Below are 17,823 nucleotides of genomic sequence, written 5' to 3' on the forward strand. Positions count from 1 at the left end.
TGTGAAGCCCAGACATCCAGTTCTGACACATTGACAGTGGAAAGACAGGCACATGTGGCATTCCGGATGGGGCAGAGCTGAGCACCGGGCCACACCACACACTGGGAAGAAGCCAAGCTGGGGCTCAGGGTGGGCTGGGGAGCCGACCAGGCTGCAGGGATGGAGGCAGCGGGAGGCAGGCTGGCAGTGCAGGAGCGAGCTGCTCTTCACAACACAATCGCCCGTCTGTTGTTATAGCAACTCAGCCCCCAAATCGTGAAACGGATATTACAGCCTCAAGAGGGGGGAAGGGCAGGAGGGGGCTGAGGACAGAAGGAAAGGCAGTGTAGGGGACTCGGTGAGGGACAGGGCTGAAGCTGATCCTCGTGACAGGACAGGAAAGTGAAGTGACCCAAAATAAGGGCCAGAAAGACAGGGGAAGCAGAATCAAAAAGGTAGAGATGGGCAGGAACTGGAGGCTCTGAGACAGTGCATTCTCCAAGGGACCTGAGGCCATAGCCAGGTCTGCAGAATAGAGTGATGTGCAGGTAGGGAGTTGGGGTGCTCCTTTTCAACCCCAAGTACAATCCAATGGCTGCCGTAGGGCATCCTGAAGTGTGGAGATCTGGGCATGTAGCTGTTCTCAGCATTGCTGCCTGGCACCTCCTGACACTAGGGGAAGCCTGGTCAGGTTCTAGATCCTTCAGGCAACCCCTAGAGACCACCCCCTTGTCCCAAAGCAGCCTTAGAAATGGCCTTGGCCTTCCTCGGTGGTGACACACACCCAGCCACCCCCAAGTTCTCAGTGCTGCCAGCTCTGGAGGGAAAAGCAAGCTGGGTTAGGAGAGGCCTTCCGGAGCTGAGCAGGATCAATATGCATTTCCTCTGGAAGTCGCTGTCCTTCCGGCTGGCGGCTGCACCAGGCCAGGAGGCTGCATGACCAACGAGCTCAGCGCCCCCACCCTGAGACACACCAGCCCCGGGCTGTCCCCATATCTCTCCCGGCTCTCTGCTCTGCCTCCACAGCTAGTACCTGGGCTGCTCTCTCCCTCTCTCACCCTGTCACTGGAGTATTCAACCAGGGCCTAAAAGGTTATCTGGAAAGCAGAGGATCTTGCTTATGGGGTGAAGACTCTAGGGCCCGGCAATTCCAGGGTGCCAAGACTCATTAGTACCAAGGCCCAGATCCCCAAGATGCAGAACCCCCCCCCCATTCTAGACCCTTCCCAAGAGTCTTGTGTTCTAAGGTTTTCAGCTTCCAAGGCCTCATCACCCCCGGGGGTTCTGAATGCACAAGAGATTGCAACCTGTCCAACCTCTGACATTCTAGACCCCAACTGTGTAGTTAGAAGTTCAGCATCTGAGGATTTTAGGCCGATGGTCCAGGTTAATTATGTGGGCCTTTTTATTCCATCTGGAAAATACAAATATTCACAGGAGTCTGTACAACCTTAGGGACGCCAGCCCCGGCCCTGACCTCAGCACATGCCACCCACCCTCAGCCCCCACCCTCAGTCCCAGCCTCCTGCCCCGGAACACCCCAGGCTCCCTGCTCTGCTCCAAGTCTTTTCTCCAAGGCAGGATGAGTCCTTGATAGTCACAGCTGGGAAGAGAAAACACAGAAACTGTGAAGAAGACAATGCCTTCATCAAATGGCTCATCTGCCCAGCCCCACCCCTCGTAAGCCACCCCAGCCTCTTGTGGGGGGACTCCGGTGGCGGCCTACAAAGGGAGGACTCACCATCTTATAAGTGGATGTCAAACACTCCATCCTCCACTGCCTGTACCTCCTCTTCTCGGATCTCTGTGGAGAGGGATGGGAGTGTGTCTACAAACCCAGCCTTGGGTCCCTGTGACCACAGCAGCCATCTCTGATCACAGGAAGCTCCCATTCCTTCCTCATCCTGGACTCAGACCCATCCTCCAGAAATCAATTCTCGGAATGACCAAATGACCCCATTTTTGAGGCTTAGTCTACATTTCTCTCTGCCGAGGCTTTTCCCACAGCCATGTCTCTGCCGGTGCAGTTTGCTTAAACGTCGATTTTGTGCATATTGCACAGTTTGGAGCCCAGCACATCTGAAGACTCGCTGCAAACGCTTTTCTCTTTTCTATTTTTGAAGACTTACTCCAACCCAACTGATTGTGGTCAAATTGCCTTGGACCTCAGCTTAACTGTCCTCGGGAAAATAATCATTTGGCAAAATCATCATTCAGCAAGCTGATCAAAACCAACAAAGAGCCCCCAAGAGACCCACCAAGAGGTGGGTGGGGGAAGGGACTTTTTTTTTTTCAAGACAAGATTTCTCTATGTAACAGTCCTGGCTGTCCTGGAACTCTCTTTGTAGACCAGGCTGGCCTTGAACTCACAGCGATCTGTCTGCCTCTGTTTCTGCTGGGATTAAAGGTGTGCACCACCACGCACAGCAAGGGGAAGGGACTTTACAGGCAAAAGGGGAAATGCAAATGACTCACGGGACCCCAATCCCCCTTTTAAAAAGAACAGACGTACCACTGGGAACCGGAAGCTTCTTTAAAATGAGGGGGCACACTTTTAATCCCGGCACTTGGGAAGCAGAGCTGGCTAGGGCTGTATAGCAAGACCCTGTCTCAAAAACTAAATTAAATTAGAGTCTCTCTACACTCCACCCTCAAAAAGTCAGGAGCTCTTTGGACACTTTCTGGCACTCTTACCTAGCCAACCCTTCTTTATAGTCCCACCAAAATAAGAGAATTGTGTCTGAGCCAGCCAGCCAGCCTCCTGGATGGTTAGCAAGCCCTCCCGGTGGGCCCTCTTACCTGGGGGCCGGGAGCTGCGCCTGCCCGGGCGAGGCAGGGAGAAGCTGAAGGCCCGATGGTGGGTATGTGTGGGTGAGGGAGAGGGTGCGGAGCCCTCCAGGCTCACACTCTGGGCCCTGCGGCGGCATTCCACTGACAGGTGGTCTTTGCACTGTTTGTGGCAGTTCACACCACAAGCTGGGGAAGGGAGAAAGGGGAGCCCAGCAAGGGCCACGGGTCAGAAAGCTCTCCAGGGTTCCTCCATCTTGAGAAATCACCCCATCAAACTACAAGTCCCTCACCCCTACGCCCAAGCTGCTTTCTTTATGCTAATTTAATACCCGACTATACCCTCCCCAGTTTTCTTTTCCTAGGCAGCTTGCCTCACCACAGCCTCGTAAAAGGTAACCCCCTCCTGTCAGTCAGGATGCCTCTCTGGTTACAGTGCACTTCACTTCCTGGAAACTGTGGCCATCAAAATAAAAATCCCTACCCCAACAGTAACTCTCCTCCCCAAACTTTGGTCCAGCAACGAAGCAATTTGTTCCATCTTATCTTACCTCTGCATTTGAGGCCCTGCTTGTAGATGCCCAGGATCTGCAATACAGGAGGGAGCCATGCTTGGGGGTTAGGGTTTTATAGATGCAGAGAACAGGGCCTGGGGTCTCCAGCAGGGGCGAGGCCAGCAGAAGGGCGGGGCATGGGTCGGCCAGACAGGACAAGGGGGCGTGGATGGATGGCGCTGCAAGTCTGGGCAGCAGGATGCTCACCAGAGCTTTGCAGTGGCGGCAGGCGACCGGGCGTAGCGAGTTACTCTCCTGGAAGTTGTGTACGAAGCCCATGCGGCCTCCCAGCACCGAACTGGAGCGCAGGAAGTAGGAGACCATCTCTTCCCGGCTGATGCAGCCATCCCTAGTGGGCGTGGGGACATCTCAGCTCCGGTCCTCCCCTGGGGCCAGGGCCAGCCTCCCCAATCCCATGGGCGGAGGAAAAAGGTCTCCACCCAGTTCGTGACTTGAACCTTCGGTGCTGGCATCAAGAGGACACTTAGCATCCGCTACTAACTAGTGTGGGCTTGGCCAAGTCATTTCCCTAGGGTTTCCTCCTCAAGATCTCTCGAAGACGGGGTGTCAGCTAAAGAGGCTGGGCGTCTCCGGGTTCCGCAGTGTGCTCTATGCCACACCTCTACACCTGCGGGGCGCCTGAGGACTGGGGTGGGGTGGGGTGACTGGAGAAAACGGAGCAGGTGCGCCTGTGATGGTGGTTTCCTCCTGACCTCTGCATCCCAAGGGCCCCTTTTTTATGTAGGAATGGATTTTAGACGCCAGAGTATGTGTTCTGGCACAGATCTCAGTTCAGAACCCAGCTCTCACTGGACATGGTGGTGCATGCCTTTGATGAGAGTTCAAGGCCAGCCAGGTCTACACAGTGAGTTCCAGGATAGCCAGGGCTACTTAGAAAAAACTGTCTCAACACTCCCACCCCCAGTAAAAACAAATGTCAGCTCTACTTCTCAGCCCTGTGACTTGGGGCTAGCTAATCTCCCTGTGCCTGAGCTTCTTATATCTATATGGGCATATTCCAACTTCTTGTGCCTTATGTATTGTTGAAAGTCAAAGGAGAAAATGTGGTGGCGAGGGGGGGAGGGGGGGAGGGGGGGTGGCACATGCCTTTAATCACAGCACTTGAGAGGCAGAGGCAGGTTGGTCACTGTGAGTTCAAGGCCAGCTTGGTCTACAACTCTGGAGTCCAGGCCAGCCACGACTGCACAGAGAAACCTCTGTCTCAAAAACCCAAAAGACAGAGAGGGGGGTGGGGGATGCATACAAATGTTCAATGGCTAGGTAGATCCTCAGTCAGTTCTCTTTTTTCTTTTTCTTTTCTTTTTTCTTTTTTATATTTTAATGAGAAATTCCTCCCTCCTCCCTGCTTTCTGTTTGCTTGTTTGTTTTTTGAGACAGGCTCTCATTATATAGCTGTGGCTGGCCTGAAACTAACTATAGCTATGTTCCTGGCTGGGATGGAACTCACAGAGACCTGCCTGTCTCTGCATAGAGCCATCCTGCTTTGCTACTTTTTTGAGGCTTGGTCTTCTATGGCTGAGGCCAACTTCAGACTTGCTATAATAGCCAAGTCTGGCTTTGGACCCCTCATCCTCCTGCATCAGCCTCAGAATCTGGAATTAAGGCATGCGCCACCACACCCCACCCCTTCGTCACTTCTTGGTGGCTGTCACTTCCAGAGCTGGTTCTTATTTGAAACTTGATATTCTGTGATGTTACAATAGAAAGCCTTCATCTTAATGGGACAACTGGTGATTTATAAAATAAATATTAAAATATAGACTTTATATGATATATGCAAAGTACATGAAAACATTCTTCTGGCATGAGACACAGATGAGCACATAAAATCATGAAAGTAAGATTTGAGAATCATTTTGTGACCTTGAGCAGAGGGCCTTTCTATATATATCATACAAATCCAAAATGCTATCAAAGAAAAGGTTGACAGATCAAACACACAACAGTTTAAAAAAAATTTATATGGAAAAAGACAACATCAGTGGCAGACAGGAAGAAAATATTTGCAAAACACACTCAATAGCAAGGGGTTAATATCCATTAGTACAGATTATAAAAATCAATGAGAAGAAGACGCAGAAACCCAGCAGGATGACAGACAAAGAATATGAACAATTAACAGAAGAAATATAAGTGGCCAATAAACATATGAATAGATAGTCCGGGACTGGGTTGAAGAAATGCAAATTAACAAAGACACCATTTTCCAATTCAACTGGCAAAACCACAGGGCTTATTATAGCCTTTGCTCTTGGCAAGGAGGTTGAGACACAGGCACTTGGGCACAGCAGATGGAGTGCAACCTGGTACAACCTATTCTGAGGTCAGGTTGGCAGTGTCTCCCTCCTAACTTAAAATGTGCACTGCTTTGGAGCCAGTGATCCCTCTTCTAGGAATCTCTACTCCCGAAATATTGGCCCAAGGGGTGGATACGAAGGCTTTCCCAGAAGCAGGGCAGATAACTACAGTTCTGGACCCACCTACAAGTACATCAGCTGGAGGAGGCACAGGTGAAGGGGAGCCGGCCACACAGTGCACTCCTCTAAAGGACGACACAGTGTGGACACCAGAGCCCAGTGGCAGAGCGCTTGTCTGAAACATGTAAGCCCTAGTTCCCATTTTCAGAACCCTAAATAAATAAGTGATGAATAGATAGATAGATAAATGATAGATGATTGATGAATGGATGGATGGATGGATAGATAGGCAGATGACAGATAGGTACATAGATACATAGATAGATGATGGTAGATAGATGATAGATTATGACTCCACATGGAAAGACGTGTGTGATATAGCAGAAGGCAAACATAAAAGCAGGCCTAGTATATACCAAGTCCTGGGTTCAATACTCAGCACAGAAAGAAACTAAAAAGTAGGCTGTGCTGGCCCATCCCTGGAGTCCCAGCAACTCTGGAAGCTAAGGCTGTAAAGCCAGCTTGGGCTACATAGTAAGTTCCCAGCCAACCTAGGCTACAGCGAGACTTGGTCTCCAGAAAATAAATAAAATAATAATAATAATAATAACAACCAACAGGTTTTTGATGCATAGATTGATTTTGCAAGAGATAGAAATCTTCACGTTCCAGAAACAGAGAGCTTCGGGAGCCAGGTGTGATGGCACGCAACTGTAAACCATTAATCAGAGGAGCTCTGAAGATGCCAAGGCAAGAGAAGCAGGTCTTCACCACCTCTCTCAGCTACACAGTGGTTCCAGGCTGGCCTGGTCTACATAGCAAGTTCTAGAACAGCCAAGGCTACATAGGGGAGACCTTCCAAACAAAAAACTTTAAAAAGGGGGGTGGGGATAATGAAGTCAAAAGAAGCAGTGAGCTGAGATGGGTCCTGAAGTCAAAGGGAGGGAGCTGGAGATGAGACCTAGGGCCGTGTGCACGCTAAGCTGAGGCTCCTGGATCACAAAGGGCTGCCGAGCCGGGGGTGGCGCACACCTTTAATCCCAGCTCTTGGGAAGCAGAGGCAGGCAGATCATTGTGAGTTCGAGGCCAGCCTGGTCTACAAAGTGAGTCCAGCAGGACAGCCAAACAGCCAAAGCTACACAGAGAAACCCTGTCTCAAAAAAAAAAAAAGAAAGAAAGAAAAAAGAAAAGAAAAAAGGGCTGAATCCCATTGAAACAGCCCAGAAAGAACAAAACAAACAACAACAAAAACCCACCCACCAAGAAGAAAACACAGAAGTTCGGCGGCAGTCTGGCAGAAGACACAAAGCCACCAGTGGGAGCAGATCCACAAAATCTACATCTATTTTACATGGATGCCAAAAAGGATGGAAGCAGCCAGGCATGGTGGCATACACCTGCCATCCCAGCACTACGGAAAATAAGGAAGTCTGAGGCCAGCCTGAGCTAAATAATAAATTCAAGCTAGCCTGGGCTACGTAACAAGGAAAGGAACGTTTGCTTACTTTTGGGGTGGGAGTGTTGAAAAAGGTTTTCTTGCCGGGCGTGGTGGCCCATGTCTTTAACCCCAGCACTTGGAGGCAGAGGCAGGCGGATCGCTGTGAGTTCGAGGCCAGCCTGGTCTACAAAGTGAGTCCAGGACAACCAAGGCTACACAGACAAACTCTGTCTCAAAAAACCGAGAGAGAGAGAGAGAGAGAGAGAGAGGGAGAGAGAGAGAGAGAGAGAGGCAGGCAGGCAGACAGAGACAGAGAGAGAAAGGGAGGGAGAGAGAAAGGGAGGGAGAGAGAGTGTTTCTCTGTGTGGAACAGGTTGCCCTCAAATTCACATAGATCTACCTGCCTGCCTCTGCCCCACCACCAGTGCTGGGATTAAAGACTTGTCACCACTGGCCTGCTTTTTGTTTTGTTTTGTTTTTTTAAACATTTGCTTAAACACTTTGTTAATTTATTTTACCACCTGGATTTTGTTCTTATCATAAATTTTTTGTAATGCAAGAACAATAATTATATATATATATATATATTTTTATATATATATATATATATAATTATATATATATATATATATTTTTTTTTTTTTTTTTTTTTTTTTTTTTTTAGACAAGAGCCTCATGTAGCCCAGGCTAACTTCAAATTTGCTATAGAGTCAAAGACGACCTGGAGCACTCCTCTCCTGCTCCCACATGCCAGTGCTGCGATGGCAGGGGAGTGTCAGGCCACTATGCCCCGTTCATTAATCAGTGGTCGAGATGAAACCCAGGGAGGGCTTTGCACATGCAAGGCAGATGCTCTACCAACCAGGACACATTCCCAACCCCCCAACCCCCACACCACATGTTTTTTGAAATACAGGTCACATTTAAAAATAAATCAACCTGGGGTGGACTGTAAATTTTTGACTGGTTTTTGTCATCTCAGCAAAAATGGGGCATAAACATGGTTACAGACGGCACATTTAACCTGCTTCAGAGAACCAGATGTTTTTCCAAATTGTCAGCATATGAAATGTGGATAAGCAAGTGGGTGCTGCTAATTACGGCCTTTCTTATCTGTTCATTAAAGCTAGCTACCCAGGGGCTCGACTTTCCCACACTCTTGGCAGCTGTGAGCTTCACAAATAAAATAATATTCTCTTCACAAGGCTCAGGTGGGGCTCCCCCATCTGTCCAAACTAGCAAAGTAACACAAACCCTCTATGGACAGCAGCTCTCCACCCCACCCCACCTCCGCTAAAACATCACAGCCACACAGGCAGCTTCCAGGCAAGGCCTCGCCTAGCTCACTGCGCACACACACACACACACACACACACACACACACACAAGGAACAAGGGCCCAAGACGGAAGTGGGTTGGTGTGTTCCTTCCACCCCGCCCCCCAGGCCCTTGTCCTCCTCACTGGTTCTGATCCAGGTCCCCAAAGGCGCTGAGATAAGGGAAGTTGCCCCGGATGATCTGGAACTCCTCCTGGGAGATGTGACCATCCCCATCGACGTCAAAGTTCCGGAACACAGACTACAGAGGAACACACAAAAAAGCCAGGAGGGAGGAAAATTAAAAGGAACCCCTTAGCCCAGTCCATGTTATGCAGAGTATCAGAGATGTCTCCCGACGTTCCCTTTTAGTCCGGCCTCACCAGCCCATAATGCAGTTCGATGGCTAAGCTCTGTACCTCCAGGGCACAGTCAGATATGGCAGCTATGGCTCCCAGGGCAGGGTTCTGGAGAGACTAACTTCACACAGCCCCTGCTTCCAGGCTTCCTCGCCCTCCAGGCTCCTCACCTCCACCATCTTCTCAATGTGCTCTGCCACCAGGGCTTGGTCCAGCTTAGGCTTGGGAACTGAGGTCCACTCTTCCAGGACGGGGGGCCGGGGAGGCGGGGTACAGCTGGTGGGGCTGGTTGGCTGTGGAAAGGGTTCGGTCTGAGCGAGAAGCCAACATGGAAACGAACCTAAGGTTCCATCCAGTAAATAGAAAGAGAGAGCCTGCCCAAAGCCACCCAGCCCCACCCCCAGGATTCCACCGTCAGGCAAGCAGGTGGGTGTTGTGGATGGGGAACGATCTATTTGTCCTTGCGCTCTGGGATCCTCCAGTACAAAGTGACGGGTGAAGAGCTCCCTTACCGACGACTTGGAACGTGGCTCTCGCTGCAGGGAGAGCTGGTACAGCTCATCCTCCGTCTGATACTGATCCAGGGACACCTGGGACACATAGGTCTCGTCATAGCCTCTGGTCGCTGCTCCCCTCTCACATAGGAGTCAGAAACGCAGGGCCACAGGACTACCAGTCTGACCAGAGCCTCATGGGAAAGCTAGACTCAGGATAAAGGCCAGCTTAGAAAACACCACAGCTGGCCGGGCGTGGTGGCGCACACCTTTGATCCCAGCACTTGGGAGGCAGAGGCAGGTGGATCACTGTGAGTTTGAAGCCAGCCTGGTCTACAAAGTAAGTCCAGGACAGCCAAGGCTACACAGAGGAAACCTCAGAGAAGAAAAAAACAAAAACAAAAACAAAGACAAAAAAACAAAAAACAAGCTAAGGTGTAGAGTCAGAACCTGGCCTAAAGACCTCTGTCCAAAGCTGGGCATGGTCCCTGTGGCCCAAGCACTTTGGAGGCTCAAGCAAAGAGACCAGCCAAGTTCCAACATTAGCCCAGACTCCCTTAGACTAGGTCTGAGTCAGCCGGGGCTACAGAGTGAGATCCTGTATCAAAAACTAAATTAATAAATACTAAAAGAACTTCACTCAGGAGCGAGGACCATGTTATAAATTACCCATGTCACTCACCATGTCAATCCAACACTTAGTCCTACGAATATAACCCACTGCCAGGGGCTCAACTCAGTGCCAAGGACACAGGCCCAGCCTCAGACCAATTCCATGAACCACACAGCAGCCCGAGATCAGACCCTAGGCCTGTGCCTCACTCCAACCTTGAAACCCACCTCACTGCAAGCCCAGAGCCTGAGCTAAACCTCAGTTCCTTGTTCAGAACCCAGCAAGCCCACAGCCACAGCAGATACAAATACAGACATCGTGCCCAGCCCCTCACCGTGAGCAGACTCAGCAGGTCAGGGTTGGCTTGCACTGGTGGTCGCAGGCTGGTCACCATGGCCAACTCCTCCAGAATGCTGAACAGTTGCCTCATCTTGGCTCCATTGAGCCGGGTCCGACCTGGGTCCAGCCAATCAGGCAGAGCCAGCTGCAGAGCTACCAGATCCTTGAGGTGCACACCCAGGATAGGAAAGCGGAAGCCCACGCAGGCTGCCAGCCTGCGCCGGTAGTTACTGTAGTTGCCAGTGGCTGTCACTAGTTCTGTCAGACCTTCCCAGAGCTGGGGGGCAGAAAGGCAAGGTGTCACTCACACACAGCACTCAACCATCCTCCCCCCTCAGCCCTGAAACTGTGAGAATGGATGAGAAGCAAGGTCAAGAATGGGCAAGCACATCAAATCCTCCCTTATTAGCTCCCAACACTGCTCTCTCAAACTCCAGGGGTCAAAGTTCATAGGTCATGAGTCCAAGAAAACAATTATGACCAGCTACCAAACATACGTCTACCCCAGGGCTAAACAAACACAGGTTATCAACATTTAAACACAAGCCTATCGGCGCACGCCTTTAATCCCAGCACTGGGGAAGCAGAGGCAGGCGGATCGCTGTGAGTTCAAGGCCAGCCTGGTCTACATAGAGAGTCCAGGACAGACAAGGCTACACAGAGAAACCCTGTCTCAGGGGGGGGAAAAAAAGGCACAGCCATGTTTGGTTTTGGTTTTGGTTTTTTGAGACAGGGTTGCTCTGTGTTAGCCTTGGCTGTCCTGCACTCACTTTGTAGACCAGGCCAGCCTCAAACTTACAGCAATCCGCCTGACTCTGCCTCCTGAGTGCTGGGCCCAGCCAGCCATGTTTTTTAAATTTCTGAATTTAATAAAAAAATAATAAGATGGAGTAACAGAGGAAGACAATACATGTCAACCGTTGGTCCCCTGCACGCACTTGTGCATACACGTACACTATACGTACACTCATAAAATAAAATAAAAAGAAGCAATTAGCTTTGGGACCAAGCAGGTGTGGGGGCCCACCACTGCCACTTGCACTGTACAGCTTAGAGCTCTTTTTCCCTCCTCCAAGCCTCAGTTTCCTCAACTGTTAGACAAGAACAGTCACGCCCAGACCACAGCACTGTACTGGGAAGGCAGCAACTGGGAATCACCAGCCCTTCCCACAGCAGGCACCTTGACGGTCTCAGGGCTGACGTGGCTGTGGGTCTCCTTGAGGCGTGAGATGGAGCTGTGGCTCAGGCCTCCGACAACGGCCATCAGCGTGTTGAAGTTCTGCAGCTGCAGCAGTTTCTGGGAGGCAAACAGGGATTGGGAGGGGGGAGGCATCGGGTCACCCAGCAGCCCTTCTGGAGAGAAGGGGCGGGGCTTGATGGCCACAGGAAGGCCTGGCACACAGGGAAGGTGGGCACCTCTGCCACATGCACGAAGTGTGTGATGACCAGAGCCCGCTGCGCGGCTGTGGGCTTGCTGAGGATCATGAGCTGGACCCACTGAGAGACGCTGTTGAAGAGAGAGATGAATCGCTCCAGGACAGGATTGTCTACAGTGCAGCCATGAGTCACAAAGCTGTGATAGTCCTGGAACTGGGGGGCGGCGGGTGGGGTTGGTCTGAGTACCCTATGGGCCTCTCCCACCGGTGCCAGCCTTGCTCACCCTCCCACTGTCCTTTGATGGAGCCACCCAAGCATCTGGCATACCCCCCCCCCGAACTCCCTTCTCAGCCCATGCGGCACCCCAACCACAAGCCTTCAGGCCACACCAGGATCTTGCAGAAGGAGCGATACTCCAAGTAGGTAAGATGCTCTGCCAGCTCCATAGGCTCCAAGTGATCAAACAGCAGTGACATCTTGCGTTTTTTCTGTTCCACAGGGTTCCGCTGGGTCACCTGCCGCTTCCACTTGTAGGTGGGGCTGGGGGAGCAGGGGTAGTAAGCCCTGTGCTAAAGATGTCCCCCTTGCCTCCTGTGACCCCGCTCTCAACGCACACAGGCCACTCAAACTGACTTGGGGCCCCAACCGCAGGAGCCACCATCCTAAGCGCTACCGTCCCCAAGTCCCAACAACTCCTCCGCCTGTCCCCTTCACCACGCGCGCTCAACACACTGATGGACAACGTACTCTGTGCCAGGCGCTGCGCTAGGCGCTGGGGTACAGAGATGAGCAAGACACGGCTCCTGCCCTCGAGGAGCTCACAATCTACTGGGGGAGACAGACACAGAAACATGCCATCACCGAACAGTGGCACACATGTTCCCAGGGCTCTGCACAAAGCACCTCAGGGAAAACACACAGGAAAGAACAGCAAATTCTGCCCTGGAAGAGTGGCACACTCTCACCGGGCAGGGACCGCACACCTGGGCGGAGTCTGGTGAGGATGGAAGAGACAGGGCAACACGAGCGAGCGAACACCATGGAGAGAGAGAGAGAGAGAGAGAGAGGAAAGATGCAGAACACAGACAACGGTGAGTAAACCCAAGTGTGTTGGATGCTGCGGGGCGGGCCGTGGGATACAGGGCAGGAAGGTCAGGACAGCCTGACACCACAAAGGGCCTTAACAGCTTTGAAGGTGACAGGGAGCCATGGAAGGTTTTAAAGCAAGAGAATGACATGACCCTCACTCATTCAATTGTACAGACATTTATTAAGCACATCTGGTGTCGCATGCTCGGTGCCCCCCCCCCCAGCGGAGCTGCCCCCCGCCCCCACGCACACGCTCTCAATGTCGATGAGGCTGCTGTGCCTGCGACTTCCTTCTTGGTCTAACAGGGCCTTCAACTCCTTGATCTGCTCAGCCAGCTCTGGGTTCAAGTCAAATTCCGCTGGGAACGCTGAGACCCAGTACCTGGTGGAGGAGGGGCAGGCACAGTCAAGTCCCCTAAGGCAGCCTTTCCTTCCCCCACCATTCCCAAGCGGGCAACAGAAGGAACAATGGGGGCTGTCTTCACCCCCCCCCCCAAAGAATGAGGCAAAGCATCTCAAAGTGCGTTCTGTTCCAGTACCCATCCCCCCCTCACCCCACCCCACCCCACCCCAGTCCTCCCAGCTCTTACCTTCTCCACCCACAACCCCAATACACATCAGCAGAAAATGAAGGAAGCTGCACCTGCCCAGCGTCCACTGGCAAACCACATGGCTGGTCCCCCTAGCCCCCTCCCCCGCTATGCTGTCCACTCCTGCAGCCCACATAAAGCCTGAGAATGGCAGCAAGAGCAGAGGCCAGACTCACCTGACCAGGTGACACGTTTTCACCTGTAGGGAGTTGGAGTTGTCCTTCCGGGATTGCTGATAGGTAAAGGAGAGTTAAGGACAACAGAAAGGAACCTAAGGCTACTAAGAGAGGCGGAGGGCGGGACCTAGGCTCTGGGGCTTGGGATGCTTTGAACTCCAGGCAAAGCCTGGCTGGGTTCCAGGAGAATGCGGAGGGTGAGAAATGAACTCTACCATTGCCACCACAGACAGAGGGAAGTAGAGGGCTGGACTCCCCCCATAGGTGAAAAGGAGGGCCTGGCCTCAGAGAAGGCAAAGGGGAGGTGGGGGAGGGCAGAGCAGGGGCTGATCCAGGACCATAGGGGGGAGTGAGGACAAGGCCTAGGTCACAGAAGAGTCCAAGTCCTCAGCTAGGGACAGGGCAATGCCTAGGCCACAGAAGGAGACTAGACAGTGTCTGAACTGTGGGATCTAGGCCGGGCCTGCACTCCAGGCTCTAAGACCCTGAACAAGCAAAGCAGGCACAATGGGCTCATAGACCCGACAACCCGGCCTGAGCCACCAAGGATATAAGTGGAGCAGTTTCGCTGCCAGCTGAGAAGAAGGTATGTACCAGGGGTGCATCATGAGAAACATGCGCACTAGCTGTGGATCTCGCACCTTTCCGGAGTCATCTGCTCCAAAAGTCAGAGGGAAGCAGCAGGCTGACTCTTGGTCCGGAGGCTCAGATGCCTAAGCCTAGTCTGCAGTCTGGTGTCAGGTCCCTGGGTCTGCACTCCCGACCCTGCCCACCTACTGCTTTTCCCAGCACTACAGAGCCAAGAGTTACAGTTGAGAAAGAAGTCTGGGTGGGTGAAGGTGCCGTACAGCAGGATCCAGGAGCTGTGTGGAGGAGGGAACCTTGGAGGGAGCCCATGATCTAGAGGGGAACCAGCTGGGCGGAAGGAGCCTGGGTTCCCCAGGGTCAAGAATCCAGAGGTCATTTCCTGAGTGCTGGGGGAAGGGGCACCCCTTTCACCAGATAAACCAAGCCCCATCTGCCGGAAACAGTTCCCAGGCTAGAGATAGAGAGTTCCTCCGGATCCCCCAAGGAAACAGATAATGCCCCTCCCAGGTCAGAGTTGGGACCCCGGGGCCCCCTTCCCTGCCTTCTGGTTAAGGGGTACATTTGGGCACCTCTCTGCAAAAAAAAGAGAGGCTTTCGTTAGGTACACTGCAGGACAGAAGCCTGGGTGGGTCCTGGCCAGGGTTCTGGTTCAAGCTTGGACTAGGTGTGACCCTCGTGCTGTGCTGCATGCAACTCACCAAAGGCTTCGATGCAGCCTCGGAGCAGCTCCTCCACCGTGCAACCCTTGTCCAGGTCCAGAGTGCTCGCCATGGCCGCTGGTGCCGGTGGGCTGGACCCAAGCTAAGCTCAGAGAGCCTTTCACGGCCCGAATGCGGCCCCTATCCTGGGAGAAGTAAAGTGGGAGTCAGTGGAGGCGCCCGGGATTGGGGGGTGGAGGGGAGGCGGTGGCGGGGCGGGCACGCCCCCTGCTGGGCATGGGCGGAGTTGCCTGCTGCTACCACTCCCGGGGTTAAACGGTCCTGCCCCGGGATGGTGCAACCCGCTAGTTGGGAAATGGACTAGCCGAGAGGCTTCCGGCCCACCCGCCGAGTCGCGGAAGGGTAGAAGGACTCTACAAGAATAAGGGACGAGCTCGGATCCCAGGGGTTAGCTGGTGCCCCAAGCTTCCTGGCGGGCCTCCATTTCTTGGGTTTGCTCCCCACAGGCACCTGCAGCACCCCGCAGCTTGACGCTGCTCTTCTCCCGCTTCCCCTCCCTTCACACAGCCTCCCTTCCCCCGCAGGGTTATTTTGGGAACCCAGTGCCTGAGGGGACCTCGGAGGAATTTCTCCCTGGGATGGAAGGAGGGAGGAGGGAACCCAGGCGTCCTGCCTATTTCGCCCCCTCCTGGGCTCCCCGAGTGGGAGGCGGGGCCGTAGCATCCCCCAGGGACCTGCCCTTGGGGAGGAGGGCTGGAGAAAAGAAGAACATTCCTGGGGCGGGGAGGGGGGCGTGAGAGTGGAGGTAACCCACTGCGGTTGGGAGGGTCAGTGAGAAGCCAGAGCCTGGGAATCGCGGGATCCCTACCCACAAGTACGAAGGTCCAAGGAGTCCCGGCTCATCCCTTCCGGAATTGTCATATATCTCCCCAGCCCAGGCTCCTGACCCCCCACCCACCCTGCGGCATAGTTAAATTGTGCGCGAGAGCACCGAGTGGGATGCCCAGAAGGGGCCGCCAGCGCCATAGGGGTGACCATGGCCTGCATGACACCATTAGTAACCCTAGTCACTGTAAGCACCCATGCAGGCACAAACACCTATTCCCGAGATGAGTTATTTGCCGGAAGCCAATGACCTACATTAAGTGCAAGAAGACCCTTTTCACACACAACAGGATCACAGACACTCACCTCCGGTCCTGTCACACACAATGGCACCCACAGCCCATGCACATCTGCAATGAAAATCTTCAGCCACACGTACCCAGGTCTTTTACCCCAGAATGCAAACCCGAACGCAGTTTGCCTCGACCTTCTGTTCACTTGAACCAGCCCAGCCTCTGATCTCTCAGCTACAGTAGCTCTGACATCTGTACACGTGTGCACACACGCAAAGTCAGTGCATCTCCACGCATGTACACTCCCACACGTACCCCCGTGGTTGCGCACACACCCATTCTGCCGCCCCTCCCCCCTTCAACCATGCTCCAGGGCACGCAGCCCCAGCGCCGGGCTACCGGGGGTTCCTCACACTCCTGGACCTTGCCAGAGCTTTGCCCCTACACAAAGTCCTCCCGAAGACTTCTCAGAATCGTTCCCTCCTGACTCCGTTGCTTCCTTGCCCGGTGACCTTGAGAATCTTTTGGCCTTTCTGAACCTCAATTTTCCCATCTGTCAAATGGGGATTTGCAGGGAAGGGCCTGGTAGAGGTGTGTCAGGCGAGGACGGGTGTGCCACGGACGCCACCCTCCCCCGATGGCTCTAACAGTCTTAGCCCCTCCGCAAGATCTGTCCTACCCAGGACTGGGTCCGCAGATTCTCCACCCACCCGCAATCCTCGCCGGCCTGCCCCTAGGAGCTCCCTAGGGGCCGCGCCTTCTGTGTCCCACGCCCCGCCCGCGCGCGCGCGCGCGCGCCCTCACTCACTCTTGGGACCCGCAGCGCGGAGCCCGCACCCTGCCCGGCCCGCGCCACCTCCGTGCGCTCCCGCCCGCCGGCCTTGCTGCGGCTGTGGCTCCCGCCCGCTCTCCGCGCCGCTGCCCAGCGCCCCTGCGCCCCGCCCCCTCCCCGCCCCTGCGCCCCGCGCCGCGCCTCTTCCACCGGGGACTCCCCCTCTCGCCCCGTGCGCCCGGGGCCCTGCAGCAGCTTAACCCCTCCCCTGCCGCCCCAGAGCGCATGGCCGCGGGCGGGGGGCTGCGACACTGGTATCGCGGGGACCGCGGGCGGCAGCCCTCCCCCACCGCGACACCCCCGGGCTCTGCGCCCCGCCTGGGTGTCGAACGGAGGAAGCCGGGAGGGGCAGGAAGCGGACTGCGGTGGGGAAGGGGCGCCCCGCCCAGCCCCCCGGCCCGGGTTCCTGTTTTCGAGACAAACCGTTCCCACGGGGTTCACCCAGCCAGGGCCCGGGCGTCTTCCTGTGGGTAGTGGAGGCCCAGGCCTGGTGGAGGTCCCGGGCGTGGGGCTGCGGGTCCCTGCGATGGTCTGGGGGAGGGGCTGGGACAAAATGCGAGCTGGTTTTGGTCGAGTGAGGAATGAATGAATGAACACTCGGCTCCCTGGGGACAGAGGCACGATGTTTAGAGATGGGGCAAGGGGCACCCCACTGGGGCAGAGGGAAAGGGACATCTACAAATTGGGTAGGTTCTCTGCAGCTTCCGAACTGGAGACCTGGATGCTTGGGCCCAATCGAGGAGGAACTTGGAAGGGGCAGCCACAAGCAGTTGGGGTCCCTCACAAGCTGGCCTGGGAATAGGTAACAGTTTCCGGCCGCTTAGACTCACTGTGAAACCCGGGGCCCCAAAACCCCTTCCGAGGATTGCCCCTCCTTGTCTTGGGCGAGGGAGGCAGGACCTCCTCTGCACTTCAGACCGGGTAATGTGAGGCTCAGAACTGGCCCTTTATAGACCTCAATTTCTCTAGAATCGGGAGTATGGTACTGGCCTCGCCTAAACGATCTATGAGTGCCCTAAGCCTTAATACTCCCCTGGTTTTGGATTTATCATAGCCAGCTCCTAAGAGACCCTAAAA

The 17,823-nt window shown here is 54.1% G+C and overlaps 1 protein-coding gene across 10 annotated transcripts; it reads right to left on the minus strand.

Moving 5' to 3' along the window:
* Positions 1-1,366: 1,366 nt before the first annotated feature.
* On the minus strand, positions 1,367-16,831 carry RASGRP2 (RAS guanyl releasing protein 2). 10 transcript variants are annotated; one of them, XM_084760854.1, is made up of 17 exons: positions 16,723-16,827; positions 14,836-14,981; positions 14,102-14,204; positions 13,550-13,612; positions 13,034-13,165; positions 12,084-12,234; positions 11,734-11,907; positions 11,498-11,614; positions 10,313-10,594; positions 9,384-9,461; positions 9,042-9,164; positions 8,659-8,774; positions 3,528-3,669; positions 3,318-3,354; positions 2,779-2,955; positions 1,721-1,783; positions 1,367-1,582 (listed from the first exon to the last, which is right to left on the minus strand). In XM_084760854.1, exons 2-16 carry the CDS (start codon positions 14,906-14,908, stop codon positions 1,725-1,727), a joined length of 1,827 nt encoding a protein of 608 aa, XP_084616980.1. In that variant the 5' UTR covers positions 14,909-14,981; positions 16,723-16,827; the 3' UTR covers positions 1,367-1,582; positions 1,721-1,724. The 10 variants fall into 10 exon arrangements, with proteins under 10 accessions (XP_084616980.1, XP_084616986.1, XP_084616985.1 ...); XM_084760860.1 differs by having other exon boundaries at positions 14,836-14,976; positions 16,723-16,811; XM_084760859.1 differs by lacking the exon at positions 16,723-16,827 and adding an exon at positions 16,625-16,645.
* Positions 16,832-17,823: the final 992 nt, after the last annotated feature.

Source organism: Acomys minous, assembly GCF_964271855.1.
Source record: "Acomys minous genome assembly, chromosome: 2".
NCBI classification, from domain to species: Eukaryota; Metazoa; Chordata; class Mammalia; order Rodentia; family Muridae; genus Acomys; species Acomys minous.